Raw genomic sequence first — 21,599 nt, forward strand, 5'->3', positions numbered from 1 at the left:
CCTCTAACCGCCCGCGCACACACAACGCACGCCGCGCCACGGAGCCGCTCCCACTGCCCGCCGTCCCCCAGCAAACGCGACACAGGTCACCGCTGCGGCGTTTCGGCGTTTTGATCCCGTCCTGGTCCTGTCATTGGGTTGTCCCTCCATTGGACGCTTTGTTCCCACCCTGTCGCTCTCTGGCCCTCCTCCTTCTCCCCTAAAGACCTCCCCTCTTCTACCACGCCAACCTCTGGGAACGAGCCGAGTCGGCGCTTTTACGAGTGCGACTTCTTCTTTTACTGTAGTAGGCACTTTCTCCCTGGACCGGTGTGTGTGTGTGTGTGTGTGTGTGTGTGTGTGTGTGTGTGTGTGTTAGGATAGAGCCACGAAGACAGATTCGAACCAGACGTTCACACACACACACACACACACACACACACACGTCCGATCTCTAATCAATGAGTGGAAACCGGTGGGTTGACAGTGCAGTTTTTTGGTGTGTTTTTGTCGATTGCACAAATTTGTAGCGCTTGGCGAAGGTCAGCCCGCCGCTGCGTTTTGGACACGGCAAGGACGAGCCACAGCAAATAACTTTGTGGCGAGTGGGACTCATCTGTCCCGGGCCTGTCCATCTAATTGGACAGTGTGGACGGGCGCCGGCGGAGGGATTACGTCTACTGGATTATAAAATTGAAAAGCAGCTTTTCATTTCAACGAAATCCCTCCGGGATTAAATATGATGAACGTCTGTCGCGGAGTAGCAAACCCCCCCCACAACCCCTCCACCTCACCTCCCTCCCTCCACCTCACCCCCCCCCCGCACTCGGCACGGCATCCTGCGGTAACATGCGTGTAGAAGGTGTCGTCTACCAGAAAGCACCAGGCCTGATGTATTTGTAAAAAGCCACCGCGAGTTCAAGTCGACCATATGGTGTGTGTGTGTGTGGGGGGGGGGGGGGGGGTCAGGAGGTGAGGTGAAGCGAGAGGTGAGAGGGACGAGGTAACCCGAAGCGGGGGGGACGACTCAGACCGAGACCTGATACACTGACCCGGAGACGTAACGGGGGGGGGGGGGGGGAGAGGGAACCCGAGCCAGAGAGGGAGAGGCGAGGTGAGGGGAGACGGGGGACATCGCGGGACGCGGGAGACAGACGTGCGTTCGTGTCGGAGGTGGAAACAGACGCTCGCCCCGCGGATATTGATTTTCTGCTTCGGCGGGGCCGCGTGCACGAAACCGATGCGCCGCCTTTACGGCAGAGAGACAAAGCTTGTGAGATTGCGCCAGTCAGACCGAGGAGCAGAAAGAAATGGTTTCCCCTCACGTCAAGGTCACCCAAGCCCGGAAACACTCGCCTTTGTGTTTTTACACGCCAGAGATAACGCAGACAGGCGGCTCGGCCGACAGAGGTGCCGCGTTAACAACTCCTCCCTTCAGCTTTCTGGTCTTTCCGCCTCTCCGCTAGAAACGGCAAGAAAGCGAGGGAGGCGTCACTGCGCCCCCGGACACGCCGCGTGTCTGTGTGTACATAATAGCACGTGATTACACACCCTCCCAGATGGTTACGCATGCACGCTCTTCACCGCCGGCAGACGGGATCTGATAAGAATGTGATGACACGCGAGGGGGGGGGAGTAAAGTTTTCCGGCTCTTACATCAGTTTCTTCTTCTTCTTCTTCTTCCGTTCCCTGTGGATGGCGTCACGTGCACGGGCCCGGGCACGCCGTCTTCTAGAATCAAACACACACTCTCTCTCTTAACTCCCTGACACACACACAAAGACCTACACAGCAGGCCCCTCGCCGCAATGCTTCCTTTTATTTGCCTCCTGAAGACTCGGTGTAGAGCAGCTCTGCGTTCGGCTCGTCTGCCTTGCAGCGTCACCTTAATGGATGTCTGCTGGTTGAGCAATTTTACCCAATATTGCAAAACAAAAGGCTGCTGTTCTCACGCCAGACAGGGATTCAAGACAGCTTAGTATCACCGCCATTGGTCTTATACGGCCACATAAAAGAGCCTCCGCCGCTTTAAGTGGTGTTGAGGCGAGGGTTGAATGAAAAAGGGACGAGAATGGATTTAGAGCTGAACGAAATTGCACTCGGGTTAATTCAATAATTCAGATTTTTTTTTAATTTTTTTTTTTATCTGGTACTTGTCACAAAAATGTAATCTAACTGAAGCGTTGTGAGGCGATTGTGAGCTCCGCTATGCTGAGGTCTCTTGGGAGAGACGCTTCACCGCAAATTGCCGCCTTAGCCGTGCTAACAGTGTGTGAATACCCCCCCCCCCCCCCCCCATCGATGCTTGAATGTGTGTTAAACGGTTGAATAAATGGGCTATGCAGCCATTGACTGTTAAACTCTCCTCTGAAAGTTGATACTTTCAGGTCTGTGCTTGGAGGAACTTGCGTTTGCTGTCTGTAAAACTCGTGCACATTCACCTCCACGCGCTTCAGCTCAATGTTGTCAGGTAGAAAACAACACAAGTTCTCTTTCCAGCTCCAAAATGTTGTGTGGCTGAAGCACAAAGCCGGCCGTTTACACCTGGCTGAATCACACTGTCTCCCAGACCCTCACGTCTTTTTATCATGAGTAGTTTAATATCTTCCTGAGCCGTCGCTCACTGCTATTCAAGGTATCAACCGATATAATTGTGCCAAAAGGACAATTCAAAATGCGGAGGAGTGATGAAGAGACGGCGCACGGGTCTCTGATACCGGCAGGCCCGCCCCCTCAAGCGCACTCCTCTTTATGGCCTATTTTGCTCTAAAGGGGAACATCAATCGCTAAATGAAAATCGTTTATGAATACAGACTCTCTCACACTCCTTCCAGTCTTACCTTTCACGATAAAAGCCCAGGACATAGAGATATACATGCACAGACCTTTTCTCTGACAGTAGAATAGCTCAGCTGTACATCAGTTGACCTCAGACGGACTCTGGGTCAACAAACCAATTCAACCTCTGCCTGCAAAAACGTTTCAAACCCTTTATTGGAAAAGTCATGCAAACAAATGTAGCATCGCCGCATTTATGAATAAAGTTTTGATGTGAGACGAGATGTGTTTGCTTCCACGGCCCGATCGCTGTGTGAAAAGTGTGAACACTCTGTCAGGAATCTGCCAACACCCAGACAGACACCTGCTCATTATTATTATTTTTCAACTTCACACGTTGCGGCCGTGAAACTGAATGCACAAATTTGCAATCAACTACGCAGGCGGGGAAAGTGATGTTCCGACTCCAAAGCGTTCAGCCCGAGAGCACGCGCAGACCGGACAAACTGCGGAGCCGATCGGCCAGAACTTCCAAAAGTGAGATGACAGGAAAAGTGCAGCATTCTGAATGATTTCATCTTCCACAGACGAGCGGGCCGCGCTGTCTGCGCCTCGCGCCACTGCTGTGTAAGTCACCCAATAAAAAGAGTGTCTCCTTCCAAACCTCCATCGCCGATGTCTGTCTGCTCCCGCCTCCCCCCCCCTGTCTGTCTCTGATTGATCTCTCTGTTCTCCCTAAGTGGTTTCATCTCTTGTCATCGCTCCCCATCTGGATCCATCTCTTCACAGGGCGCTCGTTTAATGGTTGCAAACTTCTTCTTTTCAGTAGCACCTATAAATGTCTTCAAATTTTACAAATGGCTCTTAAGTATCAACCTCATTTCGTCCTCCGGATTCTGTTTTGGCTTGTGGTTAAAGTCACTTTAATCTTTGCTTTTTCCTTTTCCCCAATTGGATCAAATTATGCACGCTACCAAGGAATAAGCCCTAGGTGTGAATATCTGTACTGTGCAATATGGTTTATGCATTTGTGCCACCGGCGAATGGGAGCACATTCCTCGCCGGATATCAGCTTATTAGATCTTGCATGAGTGTGAAAGACTGGCCCCAGTAGCGCTGTAGTCCAAAGCCAATGTTTTTGCCCCGGGCGTGGTGTAGCCATCTGTTTCAGAATTGTTGGTGGAATATAGATAAATCAGAAGATCAAGATGGCGATAGAGAAAGAGACAACGGGCGGAGAGGAAGAGGCATGAAAGTGAGTGGAAGAGGAGAAGAGAAAATTCCTGGGGGGGGGGGGGGGGTCGTAGGGGGGTTATGAAAGCCAGGCAGGAAGATGTGGGAGGGGGGGGTGGAGGGGGGGGTTGGGGATACAAGAAAAGAATGTGTTCTTCGGTATCGCCGAGGGGAAGCGATGGGAGAGAATAGAGAAGATGGACAGAAAATGATTGAAAAGAAGTACCTGTGTGTGAGGTTAGGGGAGTGAAGCGAGCTCATCCTCTTCGGGCTATTTCAGTGTGAGTGTGAGTGTGTGTGTGTGCGCGTGTGTGTGTGTCGTGTGAGAGAGAATGGGAGCGTTTCTACCCGCCCTATCGCAGGCCTTATATAAACCTGAGTGGGCCGTCCTGCGCCTGCAGCGGGGCCCCGCGTTACGCGTGTGCACATTGATGCGTGTACGTGCGCGTCGCTCAGTGCTGTTCACACCAGATAGACCACGATACGAGACGCAACGTGAGAGGGAGGCGTTAAAATAGTTTGACCCGCGCAGACTTGTATTACCACGCGCTCCCACACCCGCGGCCCGCGGCCATAGTTATTACGCGATGCTTCTTCTTCTTCTTCTTCTCTTCTTCTTCTTCTTCTCTTCTTCTTCTTCTTCTTCTTCTTCTTCTTCTTCTTCTTCTTCTTCTTCTTCTTCTTCTTCTTCTTCTTCTTCTTCTTCTTCTTCTTCTTCTTCTTCTTCTTCTTCTTCTTCTTCTTCTTCTTCTTCTTCTTCTTCTCTTCTTCTTCTTCTTCTTCTTCTTCTTCTTCTTCTTCTTCTTCTTCTTCTTCTTCTTCTTCTTCTTCTTCTTCTTCTTCTTCTTCTTCTTCTTCTTCTTCTTCTTCTTCTTCTTCTTCTTCTTCTTCTTCTTCTTCTTCTTCTTCTTCTTCTTCTTCTTCTTCTTCTTCTTCTTCTTCTTCTTCTTCTTCTTCTTCTTCTTCTTCTTCTTCTTCTTCTTCTTCTTCTTCTTCTTCTTCTTCTTCTTCTTCTTCTTCTTCTTCTTCTTCTTCTTCTTCTTCTTCTTCTTCTTCTTCTTCTTCTTCTTCTTCTTCTTCTTCTTCTTCTTCTTCTTCTTCTTCTTCTTCTTCTTCTTCTTCTTCTCCTCCCTTCTTTACCTCTGCAACCCGTCCGGGAATGGACGCAGACGCCAATTGAACTGCAGCGCGGTGTCTGCGCAGCGAGTACCGCGAAACTGCTCGTTGCCGGTTCAGTGTGGCCGCGCGCACGTGAGAGCCGCGCGTGCGTTATTCACGAGGCTTCAGTCCCCTGTTTCACAAACACGCGGGTATAATGAAGAGGGCGGCACTTGAGGAAAAGTGGACGTTCGCCGACGCGTGAACACAAGCGCGCACACGCACAAGGAAAATGCAATCAAAGCCATATGCAAATCTATTTGCCAATTAGAGGCCCCCAAAAAGGTTTTCCATGGGGGATGAGATGGCAACCTCTAATTGGCCGGATAGAAAGAGCGCTCACATGTGAGCCGCCAAACTTGAGACGGCTCGGGAGGATAAACATATCCATGCACGCGCACACACGCACACGCGCGGCGGCGGGGGGGGGTCTCTTGCCGATGAACGGAGGCGCCGGGGGGAGTCACACACAGTGTCCCCGGTGAGGCGAGAGGAGCGGATCGCGTGTGCGCGCACCGGCGCGCGGTCAGGTGCGCCGCATTGAGCGGCCAGGGGCCTTTTATGCCTTCCGTCAGAATCATCATGTTGAAATCGACGATTTCGCCTCAGAAAGTGCCCTCCGTGGGTATTTCTTTATTTCTACCTCCCACCCTCCACACACACACACACACACAGAAGTTAAGTGTGCTGCTCGGTTTCGAGGTGTTTTCAAAATGATCGACTAAACTAAGCGTTCATGAAAGAAGCCGGCGTTATTTTCTTTTTCCGAAGCGTTTCTCCTCGCGCGGTGTGATTATTATGAATGGTTTGATAATTCATGCGCGCCTCTCGCGGGGTGCTTCATGCATAATATGAGTCAGACATCTGCATTGTTAGGAAACCCATTTTCACTGAGCACTTGTAGACATTAGCTGCTGCAGAGGCGATGAGCTTCACCGCCGACACATCTGATTGGCTTCGGAGGTCCTGGAGCCCCGTGGAAGCCTCGTGCTTGATGATCTTGATTGATTTTTCAGGAATAATGAGTTTTCTTAATCTTTTCTTCATCCAAGCGTTAAAAAAACATTGTATTATGTTATTATCTAATGGTCTCCGAGCTTAAAACAAGAATATCATTAATGAAAGAAAGCAAAGTTTATTTTATCTTTAGCAATGATTGATACATTTTGATGATCTTTTAGTTGTACAATTAAGGCTGGGCAATAAATCTAAATGTATTGATTATTTGTGACTATATCATTTTTGATATTGATATCGTATCAACCCGTAACCAATTTCCTAATCTTAATGAACTGGAGGGGCTGTTATTTGCCTTTACTCCACATCACTCATGGCAATCAACAATCTCATTGTGTAAATACTGTGGAAAGTACCAAAAGTTACGCCGACATTATTCATATCGCCCAAATATGAGTGTTATTTTTTAACCAAAATTCCCGAAATGGATATTTTTACATTTCCTTTTCCATTTTCAACGGCGTGTTGGATAAAGCGAGGAATTAAACGTCATCAACTTGGCATTTCTTATCTTCTTCTCTTGACATGCGAGAGGCCAAATCCTTAGCCGTCAATCCCAGCAGCTCCAAACATGCAGACCTGGAAAACAAAGCGTCACCGCTGTCGCCAAATCCCCCACTGAGCCGCTGCACACACACACACACACACACACACACACACACACACACTGGCAGCGTGCACGTTGACTCATGAGAACCAATCGAAGCCGCGTACAAACCCTCACTTCTAGTTTGCAGCAAACGTGTGTTCGACTGCTTTGCTAAACTCCTTCACAGCAGAGGCTTCGGGAATAATTAGCACCCCTAAACCCCCCCCCCTTTTTTTTTATTTTTATGTCAGGAGTCGCATATTCATCAGGCCGACTCCTCGGCTCTCTGAAGCCCTTCTGCATCGAGTCGCCCCTTGACCCCCAACGCCCAACCATCGCCTGCGAGAAACGGAGTGCGGCGTGAGGTTATCAACGGCGATCGGGTCGGACTCTCCCTCGCTCTCTCATTAACACCCCTCCTTCCTTCTCCCACTCAATGCCCCCCCCCCCGACGCTCCACTTACTCCCTGGTGCATCCGACAGAACACACAACACACAACGCGCGCACACTCATGCAAGGGAGTCTGTTTGCATACCAAAAGCACACTTCATAGCTCAGTGAAAATGAAAGGCGTATTAATTATGCAGTCTCACGCACGCACACACGCACACACACAAAGAGAGAGGGAGGGAGGGAGGGAGCAGTTGTTTTATGTTACTCCTCTGCGTCGGAGGGGACACGGGGTGAGAATGATGGAGCCTCTGCGTCAGGGAGACAGGGAGCGAGGAATCAGCACTGGGCGGGGGGGTGAAAGAGTGCACTGTCTTCCCCCTTTTAACGTGTGTGTGTGTGTGTGCGTGTGTGTGTGTGTGTGTGCGTGTGTGAGAGAGTGCGTGCCCGGCGTCTACTACATAACGCCCCCTCTGTGTCCCCGAGTCACTCCTCTGTCACTCACACACACTGAGACTATTGTCGGAGACGCCGGGCGCCCCAAGACACGTCCGTGTCACTGTGTCTGTCACGGGAAGGGCGATAGGGCCGACACACACACACGTCCAGTCCCCCGCCCCCCTCTCACCCAGGGATGTTGCCCCGTCACCGCACGGGGTGGCGTAGGTTTGTTTTTGCGTCTGGCGGCACGTTAGCCAAACGCTATCTTTAAGATGAGTGACGCTGAGTCGCGGCTGACGGGACGGATTTCAGTGGTTTTCCGGCGTCTCGGCGCGTCAGCCGCTGTCGGCTCAGCCCGTCTATCCCCATCTTACCGAAAAAAGACAGGGCCGCCACAGAGGAGACAGAGTATAAATTAAACGACAGAGACAGAGAGAGGGGGGGAGAGAGGGAGGGGAGGGGAGGGCGGGGGGGGGGGGGGGGCAGAGAGAGAATGTGAGAGGTCCGAGATGATAAATACAGTAGCTTGGAGAGAGAGAGGAGCGAGACGGTTGAGACACAAAGAGAGGCGGGAGTGTACAGGATGCAGAGAACGAGAAAATATGGGGGAGGAGACGGAGCCGGAGGTGGTGGGGGGGAGAGTGTGTGTGGGGGGGAGTGTGGGGGGGGAGGTAGAGACCTGCTCTTGTGTCCGGATGTCTCCGTGGTCCTTTATTGACTCTGTCTATTGTTCACAGCAGCACTTCTAATCACTCTCAACAGGGAGGTTGTGCTTCTGTGTGTGTGTGTGTGTGTGTGTGTGTGTGTGTGTGTGTGTGTGTGTGTGTGTGTTGCAAGACAACGCATCTTTAGCCTCATCCTCACTTTGACGCTCTCATACACTGGACCCCCACAGTGAAGCCGTTGTTCACTCTCCTCTGGTCAACCTTAATGGACAACAGCGGTGGGTGGGGAAAGCCTGTTCCTAACACGCATACTATTAGTGTAATGGTCCACGCACACACGCACACACGCACACACACACGCACACAGAGTGGTCAGTGAAATGCCATCTAAATAGCCTTCATGCATATGTATGGTCGCTCACACTCACGAACGCACACAGGGGGACGGTTTGTACGCCGCCATCCTGTTTGCGTCTTTCTCAACAATGGCGGCTGTCATGGCTGTTGAGAGAGGCGACTGTTTTCATGGGGGGGCCGAGCCGCGGAAAGCGATGAACACCACGACTGTACGCACCGACACACGCAACAGAGGAGCGAATCACGAATCCGGGGCATTTGTCCGGTAAGCCTCGCTGTACGTCCTCGCTCTATGGGCTTTTTTGTTTCTGTTTTGCCCCCCCCAACCCGCCCCCCCACCGTCCCCTCCTCCTCCCATTGGACGGCCGCGGCTTCGCCAAAGGATGAACGTTTGAAAGGCCCGACGCGGTGAATAGAGTCGGTGATTTTCAATGTGGGTCTGCAGGGTGGAGGGAGCGTCCATACGGAGACGGAGACGGGGGGAGCGCTTGATGTCTGAGTGGACAGCTTGACGCTAACAAAAGCGGCGGCCGCTCCACTTAAAAAAAACACGCACACACGCGGCCTTAAACACACACACACACACACACACACACACACTCTCTCTGACCGGGGCCTCGTACGGAGAGCGCCGATTACCGTTACCAGGTGCGAGGAAGTTATGTGTGGACGACGGGCAGAAAGTGTTTCCTAGGACGGGCAGCGTGGACCGCAGTTCCACCAGCGGCCATGGGGGAGGGGGGGCAGACTGCAGCAGTGTGGAGAGAGAGAGAGAGAGAGAGAGGGGGGGGAGAGAGGGGGGAGAGAGAGGGACCGCATAGCGTCGATCAGATGACCTCGCTGCTGCAGTTAATGTTCTCTGGCACTCAGACACAAGGCTGAGGCTCTCCCTCACACCGAGGAGCTGCTGTACTACAAGCCATTGTGGTGCTGTCCCGGGGGTGGGGGGAGGGGGGGGGAGGAGGGTAAAGAAGGGGAGAGTGGGGGTGGAGAAGGTGGGCAAAGACACGACGGGGAGAAGGTATTTGCTGCTACAGCAGTGCTCAATTTTGCTAATTATTTCTTTGTCTCCCTCAACCCCCCCCCCCCCCCCCCCCCTCCCTCCCCTTTGCTTCATTTCGCCTACTGACGCACTTGCCCCCCCCCCTCTCCCTCATCCTCGTGCCTCCCTTCTCCCCCCTCCCTGTCTCTCCCCCTGCTCCCTCTCTCTGCAGTGCAGCATAGTGATTATCATTCCTCTCACAGAGTCGGGCCCGATAGTCAGATACTGCTGAGCACCCTTCTACATCACCTGCTTCTAGGGGGGAGTAAAGGCGGGAGGGAGAAAGAGGGAAGAGAGAAGAGGGGGGGGGGGACTGCAGAGTAGTGGAGAGGAAGGAGAGGAAAGCAGAGGGGGGAGAAGAAGCAGAGAAATCCGAGAGGGAGCGAAGGGTGGTGGTGGTGGGAGTGTGGTGGTGTTGGGGGGAGAGGGGGGAGGAGGGGGGGGGGGGGGTGTAGGGGTAAAGCAGAAGCGTGGAGGAGGGAGGGATTGCTCTTACTGCAGAGATGGTCCCACTGCAACACCCACACTCTCGCCTGCATAGCTGAGAACGCGCCAGCTAGTGTGTAGGTGCACACCTGTGAGTGCCTGATGTTTGCATGTGTGTGTCTGTGTGTGTGTGTGTGTGTGTGTGTCTGTGTGTGTGTTGTGGTAACAAGGCTCATCGACATCTCAAGTCTCAATCCAACCACTTCCTGCATTCTGCAAATACCACATCCCCCCCCCCTCCTCCCCCCCAAACGCCCTTCTTTGTCTCTTCATTTCTGCTTAAGGTTTATTGTGGTCAGAGATGTACGGGTGGGTTTCCTCGGGGGGGGGGGGGGGGGGGCACACGCACTGGTTAAGGCCTGTGTTTGTGTTAGCGTTGTGTGTTTTCTTCATCGCGTGACTCACTCTCCCCCCCCTACTCCCCCCCCCCCCTTCTCTCTCCCATTCCGGTGTCCTGACCGGAAAACGGAACGTCTCGCTCCGTCCCGCATGGCCTGGGGGGCCACGCGCGTGGGCCCCCCAGGCCACACCGCTTTAGACCAGTTCTATATTTAAATAACCCGGCGTGAATTTATCATCCCAAAATAAAATGTTAACACATGTGTCCTGTCGGCCCCCGCGAGATGCTCCCTGTCAGGATATTTCACCGTCTCCCCCTCCCTCCCCCCCCTCCCCTCCGTTGCCTTTGATGCATAACTTAACAGTCGGCAGCAGAAGGTCTTCAAAGGGGTTTTTCCCGGCGAACGCTTCAGAGATTCTCAAGCTCGCGTGGCACGAGAACGGGGACCCTCGACCCGTCGAGTCCCTCGCTCGGTCAAAGTCTCGCTTTCTTAGTTTGGAGGGAAAGAAAGTGCCGAGGTGAGACATTTGCGATGAGTTATTCATGGGATTTTTACGCCACCAAAGTTCACGTTGTGAAGTTCCCCCATTGGGTGCCTGTGAGAAAAACAATGATAATTCATCTACTAACATAAATTTTAAAAATATTTAAAAAAATGTAAAAATGCTTTCAAATCAAACACCCTGGAACCAAAAAAAAACCCAGCCGATACAAACTCATCGTAATTCAAGAATGTTTGACTTCTAATGAACTCCCAGTCGACTCACTCACTCCAACACCTGCTCAAAGTTGGAGCTAAGAAACGGCAAAGGTCATCTCCACCGATCAGCAGTCGGGATGACCAGGTGGCGTCAACAGATACCACCTGGGTCGACTGTTAGTTTCCATTAGGAGGCGTATGAAGCCACCATGAAGGCACCTCGCATGTCCTCTCATAGCTGCCATGTGCACAACGCTCACATTTCACCCGCCCAACGACGTTTGGGTAGTAAATGAGCATCGTGGGAGGACGGATGAGGTGACGTAATTGGATGACTTGAACAGTGATTATTGACCTTGCATTGAATATCAGATACATGCTCGTCCAGTACAAACAGTATTCATTCATTAAAGCATAATCATTTTAATTGGACCTTCTCTGATGATTCAACGGGTCATCCCGCCCACCGGAGCCGCTAAGCCACTTCCAAATTTCCATGAATCCGCCCTTTAATTGAGACTTTTCGGTGTTCCCACAAGGGTCACAGACAATCCGTTTTTTTTCTGGCAGGAAAATAATCACATTGCGGAGTACGGAGGCTCGGCATTAAATACCACACGTCCGCAGGCTGAAAAGCCGCGGTGACGGGCGCCCGGCGAGGATATTAACACGCCGAGCTGCACCCCTCGGTCAGCGTTAGGAAAAGTCGGCCGTCTGGAGGGAGCGATTACACATCGGATGCCAGGTGTCCGCCTGATTGACGTTCGGCTCATGAAACTATCCGACTTCTGCCTCGCCTCAAACGCAGGGGGGGGGGGGAGGGAAATAAGAGAGTAAAGCTTCTCCACCTCCAGTTTGTGGCACAGCGGAAAAGCCTTAATCCATCCCGACGCTCGGCTTTATGAGCGATGAACGTTTGTGAAACACGAGAAGATATCATCACTCATTAAGTTCCCTCTGTCACAGTCTGATTCGTTTTTAATAAAGAAGAAAAAAAAAACACTTTTTATACTTAATTAGAATCAAACTGAGGGCTGTTTAGTCTAAATGTAATTATTGAGCCTTCTTCAACTAATGTGGCTACGTCCCCTCCATCAAATACCAATAAAGTAATCGGGAATAAAAAATGTGAGTATTTGGTGCAGAAAAATGAATTCTGAGTTTGAGTTTGGTGTATTTACTACTGCTGCTTGCTGATAGCTAAAGTGGGGATTACACATGACTCCTCTGACGTGACTTTCCTGATGTTATGACCAAAATGAGGAACCAACACGGTTTGTCCTAAACTCATGAGTAACACGATCGGCCGCAACGTGGCGGCTCGTCTCTGTAAATCGAGACTGAGCCAAAAAGGAAACACAGCTTCAAACACCTTATTTGTCCTTTTGGTTCATGCATATAAGTCGCATCCCGTCAATTCATTATGCAGACCAGAGAGTCGCAAAAACACAAGCAGACACACAAACACGCCCCAACGCGCTCGCAGATGCGCGGCGACGAGTCAGACGCGCGGATGTCGCACATCCACACGCGAGGAAAAAGTGTCCACGTGCAGCGAGGAGAGAGGGAGACTGTTAATTAACCAGAGCTCGTTAATTCTCTTTGAACCGACAGCGACGAGGTTTACACACTAATTACATTGATGACTGAGCCAACCTGAGGACGCGCGCACATATGCGCCACCTCCAACTGCAAAACACACACACACACACACCTGTACTCTCACAGGCTGACATAACACATCTCGGAGGCTTTGAGAGTCTTGCACGCAGCAGTAAAACACAAAGGTGTGAAGTCTCACTCACAAGCATATGCACACACACACACACACACACACACACACACACACACACACAGTGGCGGTGAAATGAAAGCTATATAGGGACCTTTTTTCTTTTCATTTTGTCAAGGTTCTTTTCAGAACTGCAACATTCAGACGGTTCAGTTCACAGCATCACGCGTGGGTTTGATTCACAGCTTTTTGACAGGAATAACTTCACGGGACGTCCCGCGCTGTATCGGGGACGCGGTCGCGCCCCAAACGCGCTGCCCACTCGGACACGCTCTGCAGGCCCTTGCAAGCGAGCAGAGCTCCCATGTCACCGGTGAACTGCAATGGGCCGTGTCAGATTAAAGAGAAGGGTTTCTTTTAATTTTTTTTTATGCCTTCCGTCAAACTCAATTAATATTCCATCAGGCATGAATTCATGGGCCGCGCTGGACGTGGGCCAACGCGGCCCCGTGCGTCCGTGTCCATGTTCAGTAATCAGCCTTTATTACGGCTCCCGACGAGTGAAAGAAAGCACAAACAGGCTCTGTGAGTCAGGCTGGAAGAAACATCAAGGGACACTTCTCCAGAGGAAGAGGGGAGCTGGTAAAGCAGACAGGAAACAGAGGTCAAAGAGGTCATCGTGAGGAGGCTTGAAGAAGAGGCAACGGTACGATGGCTGGAGAGTCGAAAATATATGAGTAAACGCGTGTGAAGACAAATTTGGGAGAGAAAAAAAAAAACCCATCAATGCTGAGATGCCAGAGGGACCACAGAGAGGTTCTGGTCTATGAGATGGAGACTTTGCGATGGAGAGGAGGGAGGCTGAGAGAAAAGGAGGATGTGTGTGGGGGGGGGTTATGGCTCAATGAAGCCTGCTGTTGGGAAGAGAAAAGAGACTCATAACGAGGTCAAGGACACGTCATCGATCGCCTCGTCATAACGGGCTTGACGGGCAGAAGAAGTGAGGGGTGTGGGGGGGGAGGGGGGGTTGGTGAGAGTAGAGAGGCAGCGTTACAACGAAAGCGGAGTCCGAATGAAGGCAGGAGGGAAAAAAGAAAATGGAATTATCGCGACGAAGGAATGAAGGGGGGGGGCAGCTCTGGACAGAAAATGGGTTTGAGGGAGATCGAATTAGATGAAATCATGGCTGAACGGATGAATTCTGTAACAACACAACAACACAAACACACACACAGATAACAAACGCCAGCAACTCTCTCCTCATCCGTCAATCAAGTCCAATGGACTTGGTTACCATTGAGCCCCGATTTAGCATCTCCCTTGTTAGCTCTGACACCCGCGAGCATGTTAGCATGGTGACGTTAGCGTTAAAGTGAGGCTCACATGGCTCCTGTAGCGTGACTCTGCGCTCTTTTTGTTCCCCCAGTGCGCCGTGGGACAGCGATGCACCTGTGGGTGATAAAATGAGACAAACGTGAGACAGAAGTGCTCATAAACACCATATTTCTACAGCTTTTCTTCATGCACAGAGGAGCGTCCATCTTTCAGTGCCGGCGAGGTTCGTCACACTTTCCGAGCCACATATTCAGTCGCCGTTCAAGCTTAAGTTTTGCACGGGGACTCCATATTATATTACAGCATATTGCAGGTTGAGATGCTACGCAGCGCCGTTGCTGCTCTGAAGCTATTTCCAGAAGCGTTTTCTAACTTTCACAAGATATTTGGGACAATCTGATGCACTGCTCGGTGACTCCAAAAAAAATGGTTCTAATCCAAACATCTTTCACATTGTACCTCCGAACGGAAGGTCGGAGATCCGTCATTTAATTACAACTTTAATTTAATCAGTCCTTTGTCCTAAAATTAGGATTTTGCCTTGCGATGCCCCTGCTCTAACTTAGCGCCATGAGCCCTCACGATTAACTCCTTCGCCACTGATCCGCTCCCTCTCTCCCTCTTGTCTCTCACTGTGCCACTCGCCCCGTGGTGTGAACGAGAGGCGTGGGACTGCTTCCTCTGAACCACTGCTCTAAAAATACATCTCTCTCTCTCTCCGCAGAGAGTTGAGATGAAACCGCTGAGAGTCCAAGAACCGCTGCTTCTCCATCAGAATCCTATAGCTCCTACTCGGTCCCGCTTAGGCTCTCAATCCCAGAGTCAGAGTCACTTTTCTCTCGTCCCTCTTTCCAGCAGTGTGTCAAGGAACAGGGGCTGCGTTACCCCCCGAGCCCCCCCGTCCTCGCCCGTTGCTTGATTAGTTTTGCTGAGCATTAGGTGAAATGTTCCATGTTTCTTTGGGTGTTTGGAAGGAACAGAATTATGGGCCGTCCATCCGTTTCCCTCCAGATGGTCCCGAGGCACAGTTCCCCCCCCCCCTCTCTCTTCCTCACTACACGCCGCATGTTTCAAAGCACACCTAAACTGAAAGGGTTGTAATTTTTTGGCGAGCGGATAACTGAGCCTGAGCCGAGAGAGGAGGGGGGTCGCATGGGATCGGGCTTCCCTCCAGGCCAGACACACTCATTTAGCTCCTTCTCATAATGTCTCAGCGCCGACTTATCACGCCACTTTTTCATTGTCTTTTTCCCCGTCCGCAGTTAGACGCCGTCTCTTAACCAGACCGAGGTGATTTGAGTCTCGATGGGATTGGGCTCTGAATCATCCCCACTTGGATGGGAAGATGTGTGTTCGTGGGGGTTCGTGTTCATAAGGTCTCAAAAGCCTCAGAGTGAGACGTACAACTTTATTAGCCCCGTCCCAATTACCTTCGTGGTTATTATATATCTTAAATAGTTAAGGGGTTAACCAAAGGGAATTAGGAACTGACAGTCTTCACAGAGCTAAAGGAAAAGGCTGACGGTGTTAACAAATAATAAAAACAATGCCTTAATCTGTCTCTCAGTAGAAGATGTAAATCTTCTAAAAACAGTTCAATACTTTTTGACTTTATGTTTTTCTTTTCTGCATTGGGTTAAAATCACAAATTAAAAAAACACATCCTCAGACTCCTGGAACCGTGTCTTCAGCGTGGGAGGAATTCACAAATACCACAGCGCGCTACACTTTAAATCGCAGCCGAGGTTTTCCTCTGCGGGTGAAACACATCTGGTCACCTGGTGAAAATATTCATGCACACAACGCTTCTGTGAGCACAGCTGGTCGGGGCAGCACAGGACCCGCAGAGCACAACGCCGCCCCCCCCCCCCGCGAAGGACGTTTGACCAGAGGCCACGTCGGGCTTCAACGTGATCAATCGCGTTGCAGTTTATTTCTTATTTATTTTCAAACGGGATTCGTTGGCAAATCTACATTCCAACATCCTTCCCTCCGTGGGGTGTTTATCAGAGGGGGCTCCATATCGCCCGGCTGCTGCTACTGAACCCCCACCCAGAGGGGGGGAAATAAGTGTCCGCGGGGCGGCCAGAGGTTTGTAAACATCCGCCCTGTCCAGCAGCGTCAATCTAAACCGGGATTAAAAGCCAACACAAAACTTTGAAAGGCCGCAGCGATTGGTCGCCGGCTATTGTCGCCGCTAAGCTCATAATCAAGGCGAACGCGATTTAGATAATCTCAATATGTCTTTGCGGACCCCCTCGCCCACCCTGCCGCCTAATCCCCGGATTTAGAACCCCCCCCCCGGATTAGGAATCCCGGATGATTAATCCCATATCCTGTGCGTCTTGTGTGTCCGCGCAGGGGACCCTCCGCCGGGTGACCTTCTCCGTGGTCAGCCAGCCCCAGGACGCCGGCTGCTACGACAGCGGCCTGGAGGACTCGGAGACGCCGAGCAGCAAGAGCTCGTCGGGGCCGCCGCGGCTCGGCGCGCTGCCGCTGCCGGAGGAGGGCTACGAGCGGACCACCCCGGAGGGCAGCGTGGGGGAGGAGGAGCACGTGGAGAACGGTAAAAAAAACGGCCAATCGCACTCAATCACCCAATCGCACACACCGCGGCGCCTTGACACAGCGCCGAGGCCTCGGGAGCCTCTTCTTGAATGACGAGAATGTGCTTTATAGAACGAGTGTGTGTGTGTGTGTGTGTGTGTGTGTCACGTGAAAAGCTTTTTTCTGAAAAGCTAACGGTTTTCTCGGCGGTGGCCTTGCCTTCAGGCGGCAGCCCCGCGCTTCCCTTTCACCGACAAAATTTGTGTTTTTACCTTTTTTCTGTCGATGGTCTTTGTCAAAGATGGAGGCCACAGCACAGAAAAAAAAAGCGCTCTTTAAGTATTTTTTGAATTCCTTCCTTTCCTCCTCTTCTCTTCCTGTGCGGCAGCTCGCCAAGGTCGCAGCGACCTTGCCGATTGTTCTCTCAGGGTTAAATGCTGCTTTCTCAGCAACGTGTGGGGGCTCGAGAATATTGTGGAGTTTTAATAAGTTTGCTTCACGGTCAGGGGGAGGGAAGCACTGAACAGAGAATAATTATACTGTGTAATGATGTGCTTGTTTGTGCTTCACGCGGTTTCACCGCCGAACAAAGACGCAGACCCGGAATTAGCTTTTGCAATAAGACAGAAACATCCGATTTCTCGTGTTGCATTCTAACAGAGCAGGATTTAGAAAAACTAAACAGTGAATAAATTGGGGGTTTTGTTCCGTTACTCGTCACGGTGCTTTCCCTTTAAGTGTAACGGGGCGCCTGCGGAGCCTCACGCAGCTCATCTCGCATCGTCGCAACGTCAGATGAGGCGACCACTAGAAGACCTTTGACACCTCTTTAACCAACTCTCATGGGAAGTGACAGGCTCGATATCTAACCTGATCTCTAACTCTCATAGGAGGGAAGCCCAGATTTGTCACTGAGATAATCTTCTATTTGGCTGCAAGGGTTAATTGTTTGACTCAACCTTTGACCTCTTATGTGAGAGCGCTAAGCTGGAATTGAAACATGTGATTTAAGTCAGCAATTTCTATCGTGCTTGGACGGCATTCTCGCCTTGCAGCCTTTCTCCTCTTCTATGCCCGCCTGCTTTTCTTCTCATTTAAGGGAATCAATGAGGTTAAAAGGTTATTAATTGATAGATTATAAAACTATAAAACCTCCCCAGTCAATTACTTAATTACTTGTTTTCCGAAGTGATATATTTAGATATGTATATTAGCCGATGTCTTCAACCGCAACGTGAACAGTGAATAAAACCAGGTTCAAAATGATCGTTTCATCGTGTTGACGTATTAGAGTCAATAGCCATAAAATAAATATCCTTTTAGTAATAAGATAATAAATAATAATAATAATAATAAATAATAGAGAGGAATAGATATGTATTGTAACAATACAGTCTGTGCAGTTTGAAGACACTGCAGGCGAATACGGCAAATTGTTATTCATTAAAATGAACCAATAGATATTCGTCTTCTGACGTAAAGCAACACAAAGACAACCGGCCCTTTGGTCCCTGTGTCTCCTCCTCAAGTCCTCAAATGAAGCTCCGTTTTCACCGTCATGCCTCTTCCTTTGTCTTCCCCGCGTGCAGACGCCAGGCAGCTGCCCGACGTGGCTCTGACCGGGAAGTGCACCCGGGAGTGCGACGAATTCGGCCACTCCGACACCTGCTGGATGCCCGTGCGGCCCTCCCCTCGCCAGCGCCACGGCAGCGACCCCCCGCGGCTCTCCACCTTCGCCCCCGGCGACGACAACAACAACCTCCGCGGCAACGACCACGAGAGCGACAGCGAAAGCGCCGGCAGCGCGGGGAGCTCGGAGCCCGGGGTGGTCGGCGGCGAGGAGGGTCAAAGGTTGCCCCTGGCCAACGGGGGTCCTCTCGGCAGCCTGGGGGACGGAGACCGCAACAGGAACATGGGCGACCACAACCGCAACCTCCTGAACCGCAAGATGACCTCGGCGTCCTACGACACGTTCAGCAGCGCGGGCTTCGGGAGGCGCCAGCCGGAAGAGGAGGGGGGGGAGGGCCGGAACCCGGCCGAGGTCATCCCGCTGACGCGCACCGGCGGAGACTACAAGACCACGTCCTGCCTGACGCTGTCCCGCCGAGAGGTCTACCTGTGACGGCGCCCCGGTTGAGGCGATCGCTCCCTTTTCTGAAAGAAAAAGCGAAACGGGGAGGGTCCGGACTTTACCATCGGTCTGGAAAAGGCCTTTTACACCCGACAACACGTCGGGAAAATAATATAGCTTCCAAAAGCTGTAGATGAAATAGGACTTCTGGATTCTGACTACTATTTATAGGCAACATAAACTTTAGCGGGAGAGGATTGACTCCGATCGGGAGTACTTTCTAAAAAAAATGAAAATAAAAAAGTATTTTTCAACTTCGGCTGAAGGTGCGATGATCCCATTACGTCCTGGTGGGGAAGGACGACTTCATCTCTTCTTGTTCTTACCTGAGCCCAGTGCACGCCGGACCCTCTTACCACGGGGTCCGCGCGAACACCACAGAGGATCCTGATGCTATAAACGCCTCGGTGCACGTGGAAGTCTTTCACCCAGGACCCCCGGGGGGGGCGGCGAGAGATTAGAACCCCGCTGGCCGACCATCTCGCTGAGAAAAAAAAAAAAATGCAGAGGTCCGAAAAAGATGAAGGAGAGGCGACATTCTTTGATGGTTTGTGGATCTAATCCAAAACAAGCAGACGTTCTAACGCCTAAACTCTCTAAACCCAAGACGGGGTTTGACTGCTGATGTGTCACATCAAGTACTGAGAGGACGGTGACTGTACAGTTTCATTGTAGAGAAGAAAAGAAAAAAAAAAAGCGCTGATCTCTAAAAAAATCAGGTATCTTTAAAAATATTCAAAACAACGACGTTAAGAGACTTTTATAAGGTAAAGAAATGTAACCAGTGAAAACAGGAGGTAGAGCCACAGAGCTCCGGCGTGTGTGAAAATACGTGTCAGCATTCCCGCCTCCACACCCAGTCTGTATGTACATATATAGCCTACGCGTGTATTTGATAAGACGGCAGCTTTTTACTCTTGTGTCGCCGTAAAACCCGTTTCCATGGGGGGGGAGGCCGAGGACGCCCCCCTCCCCCCCCTCCCTCCCTCCCTCCCCAGTGTTCCTATGTCACAAATGTTCTTTTACATGCACACACCTGTACGCACGCATTCACACACTCAACACGCGCGCACACACACACAGCTGAGCATGTTAACACAAAGTTCACAGGAGGTGAACTTGCACACGGTCACACAGATTGACGGGTGACGGCGCATCATGAACTATATAATAACTTTCATTCGCTTTCAGGACTCATTCAGCACACAGACGCACTGTTTAAACACACAGAGGCTCATTATGATGCGTGTATGTGCTGTTAATCAGGCTCTTTTAACATATTGCCTCTCATAGCTGTAGCATTTTTGCCTGCCCCCCCCTCCTCCAGACAGTATTTAAACATGATATGTATTTAAATAATGCTCATCTCTCTAGCTGACGTTGGTCGACATTAAAAGGGATCTCAGACATGTCGTCTACTTAATGTAACAATAGCCGATGCGGGAACATTCTGTAAGTAGGACTCATAGAAAAACCAAATGTCTGCAAGGAAAAATAGGACTCTGCATGAACGAAAGAAAATGCTGACTCTGTCCCTGTCTTTTTTAAACCATGCGCCTTTTTTGGATACTACGCCTATTTGGATACGTCCGTATTATGTGTGTGTGTGAGAGTGTGTGTGAGTGTGTGTGTGAGAGCCCACGTGCTGGAAGTGGAGGTGATGATCGCGACGGGTAAGTCTGATTTACTTAGTCAGACGTCATGGCTTAAACTGGTGGGAGCGAGTTTGGGTAGTGGGGGGCTGCATCCTTTCTCTCTGTTTCCACAAACGAAGGCCAATGTCGCCGCCGCACCCCACCCCCCCCCCCCCCCGCTTTTATTCACCACACAGTGCCGACCCGAACTCCCCTGCACCAAACTGCCCCGGACAACACAACCCGTCCTCCCCGACGTGATCTCCAGAACCTGTTAGAAAAAATGTGTACGAAAATCTTGAACGTAGAAATTTGTAACGATACATAGGACCTGGCGGCGGTTAGCCACGCCCCTCGAGTGAACAACATGGCGGACCATGGCGGATTCCTGAGTGAACGTCTCTCCGCCATGTTGGATTTTTTGAGGGGGTTAGGGTTAGTATTCTATTCTTACGATTTAACATTGATTTGTCATTATAAAATCAATCATAACACGTTTATTTTACATGGTCAGACTTCACGACGTGTGTTTACGGGGCGCAGGTCCCCGTTCACTTTGAACAGGGTGACGTCATCACTTGCGGTCCGTATTTATTTCATACGTATCACTACGAAATTTGCATGTTCAAGATTTTCGTATACATTTTGACGAAGAGGTTTTGGAGATCGCGCTGCCCCAGCAGCGCCGGGCGCGCCTGCGGTCCGAGGCCGGCGCATCTTAATCCCCATCATCAGCGCGCGGCCGGCGGGCGCGATGATGGGGGTCAGGTGGCCCCTGTGGTCTTAATGAGCTCCCTTCCTCCTCTCCTTTCCTTGATCTGCGCGGATCTCATTAAGGTCTGGATCGGTGAATGTAATGGCGCATCTTCTTCTCCTCTGCTGGGGGTCGCGGGGGGGGGGGGGGCGGTGAGGCGGAGGAGGCGCGGGTGGAGCAGGTGGGTCCTGGTGGAGCGTGTAGTTAGTGGGACAGGAGAGCAACACTCAGGTAGCATGTGTGTCCTGTGCTTTACTTTCACAGCGCCCTGAGGAATGAGTCCCCCCCCC

The 21,599-nt window shown here is 51.2% G+C and overlaps 1 protein-coding gene across 1 annotated transcript in view; it reads left to right on the forward strand.

Moving 5' to 3' along the window:
- Positions 1-20,569, forward strand: part of pcdh7a (protocadherin 7a) — a 33,682-nt gene extending 13,113 nt beyond the window's left edge. The window contains exons 4-5 of the mRNA XM_040187131.2: positions 16,605-16,809; positions 18,380-20,569. Coding sequence (XP_040043065.1) covers positions 16,605-16,809; positions 18,380-18,912 — 738 coding nt within the window. The 3' untranslated portion in view covers positions 18,913-20,569. The remainder of the gene's footprint in view (positions 1-16,604; positions 16,810-18,379) is intronic.
- Positions 20,570-21,599: the final 1,030 nt, after the last annotated feature.

The sequence above is a fragment of the Gasterosteus aculeatus genome, chromosome 9, assembly GCF_964276395.1.
Source record: "Gasterosteus aculeatus chromosome 9, fGasAcu3.hap1.1, whole genome shotgun sequence".
Classification (NCBI taxonomy): Eukaryota; Metazoa; Chordata; class Actinopteri; order Perciformes; family Gasterosteidae; genus Gasterosteus; species Gasterosteus aculeatus.